Source organism: Carya illinoinensis, chromosome 3, assembly GCF_018687715.1.
Source record: "Carya illinoinensis cultivar Pawnee chromosome 3, C.illinoinensisPawnee_v1, whole genome shotgun sequence".
NCBI classification, from domain to species: Eukaryota; Viridiplantae; Streptophyta; class Magnoliopsida; order Fagales; family Juglandaceae; genus Carya; species Carya illinoinensis.
In genome coordinates, this window is record NC_056754.1 from 10,908,140 (window position 1) to 10,922,890 (window position 14,751).

At 33.2% G+C, this 14,751-nt stretch overlaps 1 protein-coding gene across 1 annotated transcript; it reads right to left on the reverse strand.

The window, feature by feature from the left end:
* Positions 1 to 4,166: 4,166 nt before the first annotated feature.
* On the reverse strand, positions 4,167 to 5,911 carry LOC122305548 (heavy metal-associated isoprenylated plant protein 31). Its single transcript, XM_043118144.1, has 3 exons — positions 5,752 to 5,911; positions 5,581 to 5,659; positions 4,167 to 4,801 (listed from the first exon to the last, which is right to left on the reverse strand). The coding sequence occupies exons 1-3, from the start codon at positions 5,755 to 5,757 to the stop codon at positions 4,473 to 4,475; spliced, it is 414 nt and encodes a 137-aa protein (XP_042974078.1). The 5' UTR covers positions 5,758 to 5,911; the 3' UTR covers positions 4,167 to 4,472.
* Positions 5,912 to 14,751: the final 8,840 nt, after the last annotated feature.

Consider the following 14,751-nt stretch of genomic DNA (forward strand, 5'->3'; position numbering starts at 1 on the left):
CATATTAATATATGAGTTTATTTTTATATAATTTTTTTTTATTAAAATATTTTTCTTTTAAATCTCATTTGGTTATACAGTTCAAATTAAATGAGATGAGATGAGATGTTTTATTGAAAGTTAAATAAAATATTATTATAATATAATTATTTTAATAATAATTCTGTTTTGATATTAAAAAAGGTTGAATTATTTATTATATTTCATATAAAGATTTAAAAAAATTATAATAATATGATGAGTTGAGATAATTTAAATTTAAATAAATAAAAGAGGCATTAATGTCGTTTTATTTCTCTATCAAATGTATTGCATGTAGGGATGTGAAAAAATCAATATATTAGTAAACCGGACCAAACCGAACCGGATCAAATTAGTGGAATTTGTTTAGTCAGGTATTGATTTTATTTTTTTTTTAAATTGGTCAAAATCAGTTTGATTTCGATTTTTTTTTTTCTAAAACTGAATTGGACTTATTTATATATATTTTAATTTTTTATATTATATATAATATTTATATATAATATATAACTATATATGAAATTGATAAGTACCGATTCAATCTAAATTTTATTTAAAATCAGATCAAACCGAAGCAATTACGCACCTAATTATGTGGATCTTTTTTCCGTCCTTTATATTCGTCCCGTCGGGGATAAGGTACGGAGTAACTGGGACGTTGAACTTTTTTGACTTTCTCTTACGCGTGGTTGGGTTAGGGCCTTCTCGATTTTTCAAGATTCTCTTTGACGCATTATGAGGATAATGCTACTACGTACAAAGAGGATTTCGGTGGAAATCCTCCACCGATCAGTTCAAATCTGGATTTTTAAAAATATATACATATATATACCATTTTAAAAAACGATTTAAATATTTTTTAAAAATAAAAAAATTATTTATTCATTTAAAAATACTTATTTAATTATCAAATAAATTTTTTATTTTAAAAATTTTTGGTAGAAATTATCTATGGCACTAGTATTTTTTTTATGACTCATAATACTATATATAATCCTAAAGTGTATAAATGTCGTGCATTAATATTATTAAAAAATTAATTTCTTTTATACAAATATCATATTTATTTATTTTCTTCAAAATAATTAAATAATACTTATACACTTATAATTATAAATATTATTTATCTTTTAATTTATATCTCAAACTAATAATATTTTTCAAAAGGTCAATATTATGTCAATTCACAATTTCACACCATCCATGGTCAATAACACCTGAAGTTTTTTGCGCAAAATGCCTGAAACGCCCAAATAGATGTGAAGTGATTACTTTACCCACACTAAAAAACAAAAGTACCAAAATACTTTTTAGCTATATAAAAAGAATAAAAAAATACTGGGATAAATAATTGACAGTAGTTGAAAGGGTCATGATTTGTGTCGAAATGAAGAATAATTCCGGCTTTTTGCAGGTAATAATTAAAGCTATGACCTGGCACTTCTGAATTTTGTATACAATTTTACCGCAGACTAGTCTGATAAATTCAGATCAAACTCGTAAGGGATTTTTTTATTTATTTTTAATAAATTGATATGAGTTAGAAATTTCAAAACATTAATAAAAGAATAAAAATTTTATAAACAGTCATTTTTATGTATTTTTTTTATACTCTAATAATATGATTGATTAAATATTAAAAAAAAATTAATTTAGTCAATTATATCAATAAAATATATAAAAAATACATAAAAATAACTGTATATATTCTAATAATATGATTGATTAGATATTAAAAAAAATTAATTTAGTTAATTATATCAATAAAATATATAAAAAATACGTAAAAATGACTGTACGTAATATTATTCATAAAAAAAAGTCGAATTTAAATATTTTGGTTGGAGTTATATAGATGGCAGATGGATGGGGCCCAGTGCCGAGCCATGGGCATTGGTCGAAATGTGATAATTAAAGGGAGCCAGGCGGTATAGTGGTACCATGGGAAAGAAAGGCAACAGTAAAGAATAATGAGTTTGGTTGGGCAGCAAGTAACATGCTTTCATCCTCGCCTGTACATGCCGGACGCTATTGAAGTAAGTAATGTCTGCAAGAACATTAATTATATGTATTGAAGTTTTGTTCCGAGTGGTAGAGTGTGACAGCCACCTATTTAGATCTTAAATGGGTTGCAACCGACTTAAAAGAATGAGAGAAGACTGATAGAGACTTAAAATAAAATGAGCCTCAGAATTTTACGGTCAGAAGCGCTTCATAAACATAGAGTAACGGAGGCCAATCACAGTTTGTCATGTAAGAGGTACATTTTAAACTTTATACTGCACGATGTAGGGAATAAACCGACTCATTTTCATAAATTCGTGTTGAGTTGAAAGCCTGAAACTAGATACCTCTCTCTCTCTTCTCTCTCTCTCTCTCTCTCTTAGAAACCCTAACATTAAATCTGAAGCTAAATCTGAAGCTCAATCGAAAGCAAGCAAATAAGAAAAATCAATTTATCTCAAGTTCATCAAGGTTTTTGTTTTTACTATTCTCGCGTGCGTCTATCATTTTCCAGTTGGTGTTAGTTTATGCGTTACTTTCTTCATTGATGCGTTTCTGTTTTTAGTATTCTCGAGCCAAGTTTTTCAAGATCCACCCTTTGATGTTTGCAAAAGTGTTTCTGTTAAAATTTATGTAGAAACATGCACAAATTACTTTCTTTTAAATTAATGTGAGAATGACAGGACTTTTTTAATAGACTAATGAGCTTCTCAAATATATTATTATTTTGTATAATACATTAAAATTAATGGATAACTGAAGCTGGACCCAATTCTTCTATATTAATAATTATGGGATATTTTTATACAGATCGTGAGGGAGGGGGAGGGTTAGGGGTTAGGGTAAAACTACTTTTATGGGAAATCATTTCATGGATGGGTTTCGGTGGCCAGAAAGACGTGTACTGCAAAGTAGAAAAAGCAAAGAAAAATAGAAGTTGCATGCAAAGTTGAAACCGGAACTTGTCTTCGATCAAACATAGAAGCTAAATCGAAAGTGAGAAGACTGGGTTGGAAGGGAGAGAGAAGGGGGACTTGTTTCGGAAGAGAGAAGGGTTCATGCGTTTCAGACTGATGGCAGCTGAAGGCTGATGGCAGAGCAGACTGATGGCAGAGCAGACTGATGGCATCACGTGAAGAGAGAGGTTGAGAAGGGGGACTTATTTCCCTGCATCGCGGCAGACAGAACTTGTTTCTGTTTCACCGACGTGTCTATCACCTATTGGCCTCCGTTAAATACGAGTTGTAGGTGTTGGACTTTTTGCTCCTTTGGTTAGTCCCACATGGGTGAGAAATGAGAAGGAGCAAGCTCTCAAGGCTTATAAATAAGAGGTTTAGCCTCTTAGTTTAAGTGCACCAGTTAAAAGCTTAGCTAGTAAACTTTGACTCTAGTTAAATTCCTCTGTTGTCTATTTTTGTAAAATGCAAAGAGGTGTGAGTTAAAGTTTTTCTAGTTGGTAAAGCTTTTGTGGGTGTGTTTGGGGTGAGGAGAGAAATTATGTGATTGTAATAATTTTTCACATAGTATATTTTCTTCTCTGGGTCTGATAATTTTTTCCCTGTTTAGGAGTTTCCACGTAAAATCTTGTATTGTTATTATTTTTCTATTTTTCTTGTTATGCCTGCAAAGGATATTAGGAAGGATAAATTTGAAAGATTCAAATTTCCAACAATAAGATTGTCCGGTTTTAAGTTATTCCCTTTTACGGATAGTATTATACACTTCTGTCCCTTTTTTACCCTAAATTTTAAAGTTAAATCCAGAACTCGTTCTAAATCCGACAAAAGCAACTGTTGTCACGTTTGCTCTTGGGGCTTATGCCTGGTATGTGATTGGGCTTTTATGCACAAAAATAGTTGCTTTTCATATTTAAAGTGCTGCAGCCTTTGTGTGCGAGTGTGATGTTATGGTCTCATGCCATCCAAGTTGCTGATCTCAACATTAATAATTAAAAAATTTAAAAATAAAAGTTGCTAAAAACTTTGTACATACCTCACTTCTCTTCCATTCTCTATACAGAGGTACAAACACACCGATAGATTATCTTATGCTCGAGAAAAACTCCTTGAAAAACGCGCGAGCACCTAATTTTTGACCAGCCAAGAACACAAAAAATGTACTAGTACGTACAGTCACATGAAGATTTGAAGCAGATCATAACGAGGCCCCCGTTATGAAAATGAACTCTATTCCCTTGGATAACCGACGATCCATTTGTCATAGATTTACAAATTATCAAAATTGTCACTTAATCCCCTAATATAAGATGTAAGTTGCAACTTTTATATATCCTCTATCAAAATTCGACGATTAAGTGACATGTTTAATATATATAATTTGAAAATCATACAGCAAAATGAGTGACAAATTAAAGGAATAAAGCATTATTTTCTCCGAAAGAAAAGCATGAATTTGTGAAAAACCCAGAGCAGGGAAAAAACGCGTGTTCACATGATTGTGCAAGCATGCGGGTTGTCATCGCTGAAGAGTGAAGCAATGGCCTCATCGGATGCCACCGCGACTGAATAAACAGCAGGTGTATGGAAGAAAGTATGGACGCCCGTGGAGGCTCCATTTGTGTGGGTGTCGTAATAATGGTTGACAATGTAAGTTGGGTACTTGTAAAATGAGGCAAAATGAGAGTATCCAGGAAATGGCCATGGCTCCGCTGCTTTTCCAGTTCGCTTGATTGCTTTGAGCACCTTCTTCTCCTCCAAGGCATAGCCTCTCACTGTTATCTTCTGTGTCTCCATTTCTATTTCCACCTCTTCTACTCCTGAGAATCAACGTAGATCAAAGTTTATATTTTGGAAATTCACCTTGTTTCAACTTTCTTCCTGTGCATGTTTTCGAGTCCATCAATGGTTCTCTTGGGCTGACATGTCTAGACAATAATGGGCTGCTAAAGCACATTAACTAGCCCCCACCTTTTTCAGAAATTGGTCTTTTTTTTTCTGAACCGCAGTAAACCTATAGAAAAGATGAAAAGAAACAGAACTTCCTAGCTATACGCAATTATCGCAAGTCCCAATTTGTGCTATATTGGATCGGGTAGCTTATTCAATACTCTGCAGCGGGCATGAAAAAGAATCATCATTTATGGATTGGGCTACCAAGAATGCATGATATGAATCCTATCGGTTTTTATTTTTATTTTTTATTGATATATCAAATACATTAATAATGTGAAAACTTATCATAGTACAAAAAAAATTTATTGATGTTTTAAAAATAAAGTAAACGGTGTGTCCACGCTTTTATCTTTTTTCCCTAAGACAGTACAAAGAAACATATCATGCATGAGAAATAGCATTTCGACCGAGACAAAGGCATTGAACTTTCATGTCCGAATGACTTGTTTGTAACTGTAAACTTATTCTTCTTCGTAAATATCAATACTACCAAATTAGTTAGCAAGTCTCAGTCGTAAAGCCTGGTAGTGGTACCCCACTTTCCCTCCTTTGCATTCCCTCCTCTTCCGGGGAAGAAATGAATTTGAAAAGAAGATAAAAGGAAAACGCTCCTACCTATTGCTAAGAAGTACAGAAAACGTACCTTTGAGTTTGAAGAGAGCTTTCTTTAACTTACTAGCACATCCCTCACAGTCAAGGTTAGGGACTCTAACCTCCACCATCTGCAAAACCCAGTTTTGTCAAATTGTCATTTCCACATTGAGAGAGAGAGAGAGAGAGAGAGAGAGAGAGAGAGAGAGAGAATGCAACTCACAGACATAGTTTGTTGAGAATACAAAGAAAACTAGAAAAGTGCAAGGATCACTCTACTAAAGTGAACGGAATAGAGGGCACTGGCCTTCTCGGTACTCTGGGTATATAACACTAGTTAATGAGTGGCGAAGGGTGTTTTAAATAGGCGCCTTGGGTTTTGAAAATATATACAAAGAAAACATGCGAAATTCCATTCACGCGTGGAATGGAAAAGCGTGACTTTTCGCCCACTCCAAAGCTAGTGTTCTCTCTTCTCTGTAATCAGCATGCCACGCTCTCTGTGGAATGATGATGGAGGTCACTCCACTCCACATGATATCCGAGCCCCAAAACAATAACAATGGCCTGCAGTTATTTGTACATGTAGGACCCTTCACACTTATTATGCACCCACTTAATTGAATTCCCAAAGCTTCAGTACCTCACCAAAACTTGGAGAGGAGAAACCGAGAAACTTTTGAATCCATTATCCCAGGAGTTTCTTGTATAAATTATGGTATTGATTCATTCTATATTCACATCACATTCCATTGGCTTATTTAATGATTTCTTGAGGAAAAATTCGTCTCGTACGCTCTCTGAAAGAAAGTAGTCTTCACCTCGCGATACTCATGTCCCTCTCCGCATACAAAAGAACTGGCATCAGCCTTAAAGCTAGATTGTAGACTGTAGAGTATTTTTCAGGACAAAAGGACTGTATCTACAGTCACTGAATCAGCTTTTCTACAGTACTCGTAGAACAGGATAGTTGGTTTTAATTAACAAGATCATGCCAATTGGACGAGCTAAGCTAAGATTGGTCCAACTAATTTCCTTTCAAGTTTCAACGGTGCCGTGCCTTGATCTAAGATTGGTCAACATATTGGAATCTGAAATTTGAAACTGAAAATTAATATTATTTGTAATTTCTGTGTCCATTAATATTTGATGGTATTTTAACTTCTCAACGGCTCGAATAATGAAATTGGACTTGATGAGATATTGGAACACACAAATACAAGCACCCTACCTACCATGGACTTAAGTAATTAATTAGAAGCAACACTAGTAACGAGGATGATGAAGCAACACGTCATGCTCTTCTTAGAAATTAATGGCTATAGCCTATTTTAATATATCCATCCTCTCTCACATTTGTATTCTGAAATTTGGGTTAGGGAATTTGGTCATGATTTGCAATTCTTCTTTTAGGAGCATAATGATCGATCATTGTTATAATATTTCTGTTTTTGTTTTTTTACCCAAATCATAATTTTTCCTTTTGGCGTGGCTTTCTTTGTTCTGTTGCACCTAATTAATTTTGATTGAAATTCCTTTTCTTTTCTTTTTATAAGGTTTATTCGAGAGGCACGTAGCAATCATGCAGTACTGGAAGGCAGTGCATGTCTTCGGCTATCTCGTCATCAACAACTCATCGACATAAATATTTTGTGGGTTTATATTTAATTAATTAGTCTCATTTGTTAATTATTCATAGTGTGTATATTCTGACAATTATTGACCAACATACTTTTCGCGCATAATTTCACTCAATGAGGCAGTACTAATTAAGAATACAATATTGATAATTAAATCTATTTTTTTCATTAATTTAAATTGTTTAGAGAAATGATGATTTTACGTAGTATCGGAGTAGATATTTTGAATTCAAAGCCTAACTTTATATTTTATCATATTTAATTAAATATTTCATATATTAGACCTACTCATTGAGAGGGAGTTGGGCTCACACTTGAAAAAAAGTATTAAGAATATAATATAAATAAGTAAATATATATTTTCTCATCAACTTTAACTTTTGGGATAATTAGTGTTTTCATTGCTCATAAATGATATAGAGCAAAAACTCGTCATTTTTCTTCTTCTTCTTCTTCTTCTTCTTCTTCTTCTTCTCTAAACAAGCTCGATGTATTATAATTCAAGGATATAGAAATACATTAATAAGGGATAGGGATAGGAAATCACACATGATCTAGTGTCAATTAGCTCTATCCTACACTTGAATTTAGAGAGTTTATTCAATGTCATCATGCTCTTAGAGATAGGAAAATTCATTGTCAACTCCAAGTACATCTCATTGAGCACTTATGACAATAATATAGTGCCGCATAATACTTTATGATTATATTAAAGTTTCTGATTGTATTAATGTTTGTTGTTGTATTACTGTTTTATGGTTGTATTGGTATATTAATGTTTTATGGCGTATGATTGTATTAAAGTTATAAGGTTGTATTAATGTTTATTGTTGTATTCCTGTTTTATGGTTGTATTAAAGAAGCCAACAAACATAAATCTCTCATAACATATTAAATAAATATTACTTCATAAATAATAAAAAACGTTGGAGTTAAAGAAGCCAACAAACATAAAGGCTCCTAAAATGTCAAATACAATCCAAAGTTCAAAACATCAAATAAATGTTACTCCATAAGATCAAAATAGCCAACAAATTACAAATAAAACATTACTCCACAAAATACATGATAGCTAGTTTTTCCTAGTACGTCTTGCAAGTATTTCCATTTGTCGTTGAAGATAGTATTGTTGTAGCATTGGAGGCATAGTATTTGTATTTATCATCATAATTCTGTCTCTTCTTTCTTTTATTCATTCCGTGCTTTCTCTTGTTCAAGTAACACATTCTCTTTCTAAATATGCATTTAGTCTTGGCTAAGACTCATTCCCTCTTGCCTAAGACTCACTACCTTTTGCCTAAGACACAACATCTTATTATCAAGATCACGTGCTTCTTGCATAAGCACAAATTTACTTTTTCTAATTCCCTTCATCTCATTTAGTACCATGAGAAAATTAGAGTCCATAATTTCTTTTCTCTTTTTCTGCTTTATGGCGCATTGGTCGATCCAATTTTGAAGATGCTGTATGAAAATCCTAATCTTCGCCTAAATTTACTGAATTTGTTGTTGAACCATTTGAACTTGTTTTTTCTTTGACTTCACTATTTCCGTATGTTTCACTCACTTTGGATGGAATCTCAACACACGTCGACAATTATCAAAGTTTAAAGTTTTCTTCTCTAACTCTAATAACATAACCTTTGCCTTATCAATCTACATGCATAAAGCACCATGATAGAAGCTCACAAATATAAAACTTAGTTTCGAACAATTAAGTAAATATATTCATGTTGTTTGGGGGTATTTTCATTAGGACCTAAAACCCATAACACCGCCCCAGACCCATTACTTCGCCGGACCCCATGTGTCGTGGGAATGCCAGCTCGAGGCCGAAAAGGCCCCCCTGGGTAGCCCACGGTAGGTCCCAACCTGTGCTAGTCGGGCAAGCTCCAAACCCGAGCGAGTCGAGAGTAATCATCAACATTGAGATGAGATGTTGTAGAGGAATTTGTAAAACCATGATCAGAGAAAAGGGAAAGAGACAACATTAGGCAACTCTGCCAGAAACACATACCACATTAAATGACTAACACCAAGAACATTACGCTGCATTAAATGCAGCATGGTGGAGGAGACTTCGGGAAGAGGCGTCCATCTGCCCCAGAACATAGGGCATGACCCACCTGACCTAAAAGGCCAAGTATAAAGGCTACCCAGAATTGCAAGGTAAGGGGGAGGAATTCAAGTCTGTTGTGAATTATACTCCACTGTTGTCTTTTTCTTAAAATATTTTGATCTCCATTTCTATACTAACTTTGGCATTATAGGTTCCCTAGGCTACCGCAGGCCACCTCTCTCTTGTCTCAGGATCCGACTCAAGTGAAGATCCAGATCGGCTGAGCGACCTAGCCTAAGAGCGTACGAAACATGACGTTAACACATGTTATTCAACTACTGCAATGCATGGTGCAAAATAAGTAGCATGTTTAAAAAAAAAAAATAAATTAAAAATTAAAAGGTGGAAAACATATATTATCTTGCTCGTTAAAACCACTTGGATGCATTTCTTCAACTTGGGCCAAGTAATTACAAAAATTATTTACCGCTTGTTGAATCATTGACTATTGATTCATTATAGATGTGTAGTTGCGTAAAGAGTCAAATTTCTTATTTTCCTCAAAATATTTATGAATTCTTTTCCATAACATCATGTGCTTTTGATCTTTTCCTTGAACATCATCTAAGGAAACTTCAAGCCATCCCTCCACAAGTATCAAATCTTCCTCGTTACTAAAATTATTACCTCATTGTGTTTTTCGTCCACTCGGTTCAACTCCAATAACCTCAACTCGGGATGGAGAGAGGTGCTGTTCATGAATCTCATTTGTGGCACCCATAAAAAAGTCATTGTTATTTAAAAGATTTATGAAGTAGGTATCACGGTGAGTCGATGGATCCATTCCTAACAAGAGATGTGAGAATTTTAAATAAATGATTTAAACCATAAAGGTGGAAGATATTTATAAGAATGCTCATTAAAAATATAAGTTAGTCTATGCTATTTAACATACTCAGAGCTACTTATCTCAGATAGAGTAAAGAAACCATAGTACTGATCATTAGGGGAAAAGTTTAAACTTAAAAGCTGGCTTGGATCGGTTTGGAATCAGTTTCTATATTTTAAAAACTGGCCAAATTTAGTCCGATTTTGGTTATGTGCTTTTTGGAACTGGACCAGTTTGAAAATATATATAAGTTAAATTTTTAATATTATATAAAATATTTTTATATATGATTTTTATATATAATATATACTTATATATGAAAATTTCATATATAATTATATATCATATAATTTTATATTATAATTTATAACATAAAGTTTTAATCTTAAATATGAACACTTATAATTTGTTTGATCATATGTTATAAGAGTTATAGCATTATATAGTTAACTTAATATGTTAGTATTAATACTATGATATTAGCATAATATTATAATTTATAGTAGTAACACTATAATACTATGATCTATTAATAAATAATATATAATACAAATTGACACTTGATTAAAGTCAGAAAACGGGACCGGACCAGAGTTGATAAAACCAAAAGTACCGGTTTACAAAGATAATTGGTGCGGAATCGGTTCTTGAAAATGCAAAATTGGTATAATCAGTTTGGTTCAAAAATTCTACAAAACCAGACCAAAGCAGACCAGTTACACCCCTACTGATCATGTCATTCGAAAAGCAATTAGTAATGAGGGGGAATTACGTTTTCACCGATAAACTACCATATGTTTTCATTCTGTACCAACTACTAAAAGTTTGAATTTGCACCATCTACAAAGAATTAACAAACAAAAAAGAATGGGAAGTTAAAAATTAACAAAGGAAAAAGAATGGGAAGTCAATAATTAAAGCTGAGAAACTGCATGATCCTTTAGATTCTAGTGAATATGAGATGTTGTTGGAACAACTGGATGATTTTTTAACTGGGATAAAATTCAGCTCAGAACTGTTAACAATAAACTCACAACAGACTTAATTCGTAGAGAGAGAGTTTGAGGAAATGAACAGAAGATGCCTTGATGCATAAACTGTCCATAAGTTAGTAGATGATGTGGAAAGTGTGCTAAAACTGGGTGAAGATGAGATTAACTTGGATAAAACTCCTGCTTCTCATTAGGAGTCGGTGGTGTCTCTCTTCTTGTTCGGAAATTTAAGGAGCTTGATGCGCAGGTTGGCTTGTCTAGAGAAGAGTTTGGGTTCCAAGATGATTCAACTGACTGAATTGCAGGATAAGATACATCAGTTAAAATCCTTGTGCTTTGAGCACGAAAATGAGATCTTTATTCTTAGGGATTGTTGAGTAGGACTACTCAATGGCTGGGAAGTTACTAATTAAAGCTGGGAACTTAAGGGATAACACCAGGTGGGGGAAAAAAGAAGAAGAAGAAGCAAACAGATCCTTGAGAGCAGCCTCTTGATGCAAAGTTGCTCAAGGTAAGGTCCATATCTACAAGTTACTTTTCATGGAAGACACATCCACCTTCATCATGGATTGTATCATAGTTGAAGGCTGGAAACCACATTCCAGAATTGGAGTGGTTTTTTTAGAGCATCTCTTCGCAATTTCAATTCTTTTACCAGACACTACTAATATAGGTCTGCAGAAGGGAATGATTCATGCCTTCCAATGTATATATTGATTTGAATACTAAATATATAGTTTTAGAAATCAAAAAACAAACTACGATACCACTATAAACTTCAAGTGGAGACTAATTTGATATTAGTCCAGCCCCTGCACATAATTCAAACTAGAATTACCATATTCTTCACCATGCATGTATGATTAGCACACAGTAGAAGCCTGACAACTTCAATTGGACTTGCAGCACGATTTCTTCAGCATTAAACCCAGATCGCCACATAACTTAAGGTTCCCAAACTGTAATTATATAATCTAATACTGGTATTTTGAATAAATCCTACAAATTGATTGCACAAATTACCTCAAACAATTCAATTCGCGTACTAGTGCAAGATCATATAAGAAATTCCAAACCATAAACATTCAAATTGAAGTAATTCAAAGCCATACGTTAGTTGAAAACTCTACGCACAACATCTTCCCCATTTAATAAAGCAAACCTCACAAAACTCTTCTAGTTATTCCCACGGTTATTCCCGCCACATAAACTTCGCTAAACAACATCCCAAATTGATTTAGAAATACGAAAAGAACTTTGAAGTCATAATCTACCACTTATTGAGGCTATTCCATCCAATCAGCTCCAATGGTTTCACAAAAAGCAAAGAAACTCAATAGTTAAATAATATCTAAAAAATCAGTGCCATAAATCAGAGTTCACAAACCGACAACGCCTAAACAGCACGAATAGAAACAACTCTTAGATTCAAAGTACCGAAGAAATACGACATCTTTGGAATATATTCTAAAACTAATTAATGGAACATCGTCATCCATATTCCAGAATTCCATTTTCTGGATTAAAATAAAAAAATAAAAATAAAAATAAAAAAAATAAAAAAAAACAGAGAAAGAGAAAAAAAAATAAAAATAAAAAGGCGACGACGGTGAGAGAAGACGCCATCAGAAGATGACGGCATCGCTTTCAAGTAGATGTTCCATTATAATGAATTTTTATGCAATCTAATTAAATTTTGACCTAGTTAAGTTGATTTCACTTTTAACTAACTTTGTAGATAAAATAGATAAATGGGAAAAGAGAAGAGAAAGCAAGGCTGCCTCTCCTCTCTCTGGCCAAAAAGTCAGATTTGGTCTTAGAGAGAGAGAGAGAGAGAGAGAGAGATATGTTGACCTTAAAAAACAAAACTTGTCATGTACGTTGATGGTAGAACGTACTATTACCTTCTTTCTAATTCTAGACCAATATCTTCTTGACCTCGAAGCATGACAAAAATAGTAGTTCGCTAGCTCTGCTGATAGCAGTAGCAGGTCATTCTCATTCTTTCACTTTTAATCCGATTGGTTTCTGACAAAAAATCCTTTTGAATCCAATGACACCGCCTGTATCTTGGGATGAAATTTGCGAGCCAAATATTTCCTCCCTGTTATCTAGAGAACGAACTAAAAAAAAACCCTCGCCTGGCCTTCGGCTACCTGAAAAGAAAAATAAACATCTTCATCACACCATATATAAACACGTAGTACTCTAGGTCAAGTATACTCCCAACTTATATGGGCCTAAGAAATGGGTTTAAGATTTAGGGTTTCGATGAGCCTTGACCTAAGGAATTATTCCAACAAGATATAGATACACCATAATTTGATTGGGCGAGTAATCCCAGATGGGAGATTACTCTTAACACCAAAGAAATCCATGTCAAATGGCTAAAACAACCAAGGCTTGTCACTCCAAAAACACGATGTCTATATGCACGTTGACCAATATCATTTTCTTTTGACTCGGATGTATGTCATGTGTTTCAACTTGGTCCGTATCAACTCGATCGGTACAAAAGCAATATTGAGTTTGAGGAGGATCAACTAGACTCTAGCTCCAAACAAATCCATGTCAAACAATGGCAAAGAACCAATTAAGGCTTGTCACTCACAAAACACGATGCCTTTGATGCACGTTTACACAATTTTCGTGACTCGCATGCATGTGTGTTTCAGCTTGGTCTGAATCGTTTGACTTACGCGTCAACGATATAAAACTTGTCAACTTGCCATGATATGATTAATTTGAATTATGGATTAATACACATACAATTATTTCACAATAAAAAATATGATTACATCACTATATTAAAATAAATTTTAATTTTACATAATTAGCTTTCATTGAAGATCATAGATCAGTTATATTAATAAAATATTTTTAAAAGGAATATTATCAGTTTATCATTTTTCTTGAAACATAAATAGCTAGGTGTGATTAAGGCCGAGTAGTTATACCGTGATAGAAAGAAATAAGATATTAATGCCCATTGAATTGTCCCGGATTAATTATTTTCCTATTAAATTTGATATGGTACTTTAATATACATAGACAGAGAAAAGAATTAAATTATCAAAAGATCATGACTTGCACCATTGCACGATAGCTAGGGAAAATGGGGAAAAAAAAAATAAATAAATAAAATGACAACTTACACAATAAACTGATCATAATGGGCGTAGACGTTAGTCTTCCAGCACATTTCTCCACCAAACAAAACTCATTTGACCCTCGTGATCAATTTTATTTATTTATTTATTTATTTAAATCAATCCTCAATATATTAATGAATGTGGAAAGTCGGACATTTTAATCTTCCACAAGCTCGTGTACAATTAAAATATATATTTAACGATGGAGAGGAAACAATTAATTAATTCTTCTTTAAGAGGAAGATAATATTATTAATAAAACTAAAGATACGAAAGAGGAATATTGAGGGCATCAAAATTTCAACAAACATCGATACCAATAATTATAAGGTAGAGAGTAGATCAAATAGATAAAGAAGAAGGGATTCAAACCAACCCAAAAAAGATAAACAAGTCAAGATTAAATATTAGATGATCCCATGATCCCATTCCATTTTTTATGAGTATTACTACATGATCTACAAATAAATTATACAAAAATATCTCAGAAA